General features: G+C 40.9%; 1 protein-coding gene across 1 annotated transcript; it reads right to left on the reverse strand.

The window, feature by feature from the left end:
• Nucleotides 1-272: 272 nt before the first annotated feature.
• Nucleotides 273-1,190, reverse strand: LOC130807666 (uncharacterized). Its single transcript, XM_057672970.1, has one exon. The coding sequence runs from the start codon at nt 1,188-1,190 to the stop codon at nt 273-275; it is 918 nt and encodes a 305-aa protein (XP_057528953.1).
• Nucleotides 1,191-1,754: the final 564 nt, after the last annotated feature.

Raw genomic sequence — 1,754 nt, forward strand, 5'->3', positions numbered from 1 at the left:
CAATCAGCGGAGTAATAACTTCTTTAAGTCTGGAGGAGAGAATCTTCGAAATGATTTTGTAGATGGCACCCACCATACTAATCGGTCTATAATGGTCGATGGATGTAGGGCTTTCAATCTTCGGAATAAGTGTAACCCACGTGACATTCATATGTATCAAGGAACAACCGACAACGAAAAAATCTATGATGGTTGCAAAAACCTCCTCCTTTATAACATCCCACATTTCCCTTATGAACTTGAAGTTAAACCCGTCGAAACCCGGGGCTTTGTCAATGCCACACGCCCATACAGCCTGCTTTTACTTCCTCTCTGGAGGGGGTTCTTTCAAGGAAGAGTGATTGTGCTTCCGTAACTCTCGGGTGATTGTCAAGAGAGAAATCGAAATCCGGGACAGGAGCCTGTGAGAAGCTTTGTGCAAAGAAATTTCTTATTTCGGATTTTAGGTTTGATACCCCCTGTATGCTTCTGCCATTGATGTTTATTTTTGTAATCTCTTTCTTCTTTTTTTTAAAGAGTGTAGAGGCGTGGAAGAACTTTGTGTTGTGGTCTTTCATTTTGAACCCATACGATCTTGCTCTTTGCCTCCAAATTCTCTCTCTTCTTATGAGCCATTGGTGAAGGAGATTGTTTGTCGCCTTCAACCTGGCCATCTCCATATCGTTGAGGTTCCTGACATCACTTGTACTTTCGAGCCCATGAATCACTGATTCGAGGTCAGCTATTCTATTGTCCATGAGATCGAAGTGTTCCTTTCTCCATGTTTTCAGGGGGGCTTTCAGGCTTTTCAACTTGTTCTGTAGGGATTCATTCGGAATGTTTTGCCATTCATTTATGAGGAATTTCTTGAAGTTTGGGTTCAGGAACCACGCATCGTAGCATCTGAATGGTTTGGGACCCCAGTTGTTTTTATCTTCCAGAGTTAGTAGTAGAGGATTGTGGTCTGAGGAGCTTCTTGAAAGCCCAAACAAGATTAAGTTTGGGAACTGCGTAAGCCACGTATTGCAGCACATACCTCTATCTATCCTACTTTTTGATGCATTTCTCCTCCAGGTAAATTTCACGCCATGTAACGGGATATCAATTAATCCCAAATCTACTATCCATTCCGAGAACTCTCTCATGCTTCTGTCGCATCGAAACGTTCTGGTTCTTTCGTAAGGATGAAGTATGACATTGAAATCCCCCATCAGGAGAATAGGTTTGTTGATAGAACCCTATGTTTAATCTCCTCAAAAACTTCGTATCTATCCTCTCTATTATTATGCCCATAGACAATTCCCACTAAACACTCAAAATTGTAGCTGCTGATACACCCTTCGACTATGATCCATCTACTCCCCAAGTGTATTTGAGATACATTGTACGTTTTCTTGTCACAGGCTGCAATCAAACCTCCTCCATTCCTGTCGTTCGCATAGACTTCACAGAGATCATACTCCTCGTTCCCCCACATTCTCCTCATTCTGCATTTTATTGATTTCTTATGTTTTGTTTCTATCAGCCCCAAGAAAGTTATTTGATGTTTTTTTATGAGTTCTCTAATGGACAAAATTTTCTCACCTTTCCCCAATCCTCTAATATTCCAACATAAACAATTCATGTGTATTCACAAAACTAAACACCAAGTGATTCAACCCCACACTGTCATTCATTTTTTCCATCCATGATTAGTAGTCTCTTTGACTTTCTGAGACCACTAATAACAGCTCTTTCGTCTGTTGTTGAGATACCTAGGAGTTTCGCTGTATTCC

This window comes from Amaranthus tricolor, chromosome 1 (genome assembly GCF_026212465.1).
Source record: "Amaranthus tricolor cultivar Red isolate AtriRed21 chromosome 1, ASM2621246v1, whole genome shotgun sequence".
NCBI classification, from domain to species: Eukaryota; Viridiplantae; Streptophyta; class Magnoliopsida; order Caryophyllales; family Amaranthaceae; genus Amaranthus; species Amaranthus tricolor.

Coding starts and splice junctions, on each gene's coding strand:
- LOC130807666 (XM_057672970.1), bottom strand. CDS start 1,190: ATGGGGGATTTCAATGTCATACTTCATCCTTACGAAAGAACCAGAACG.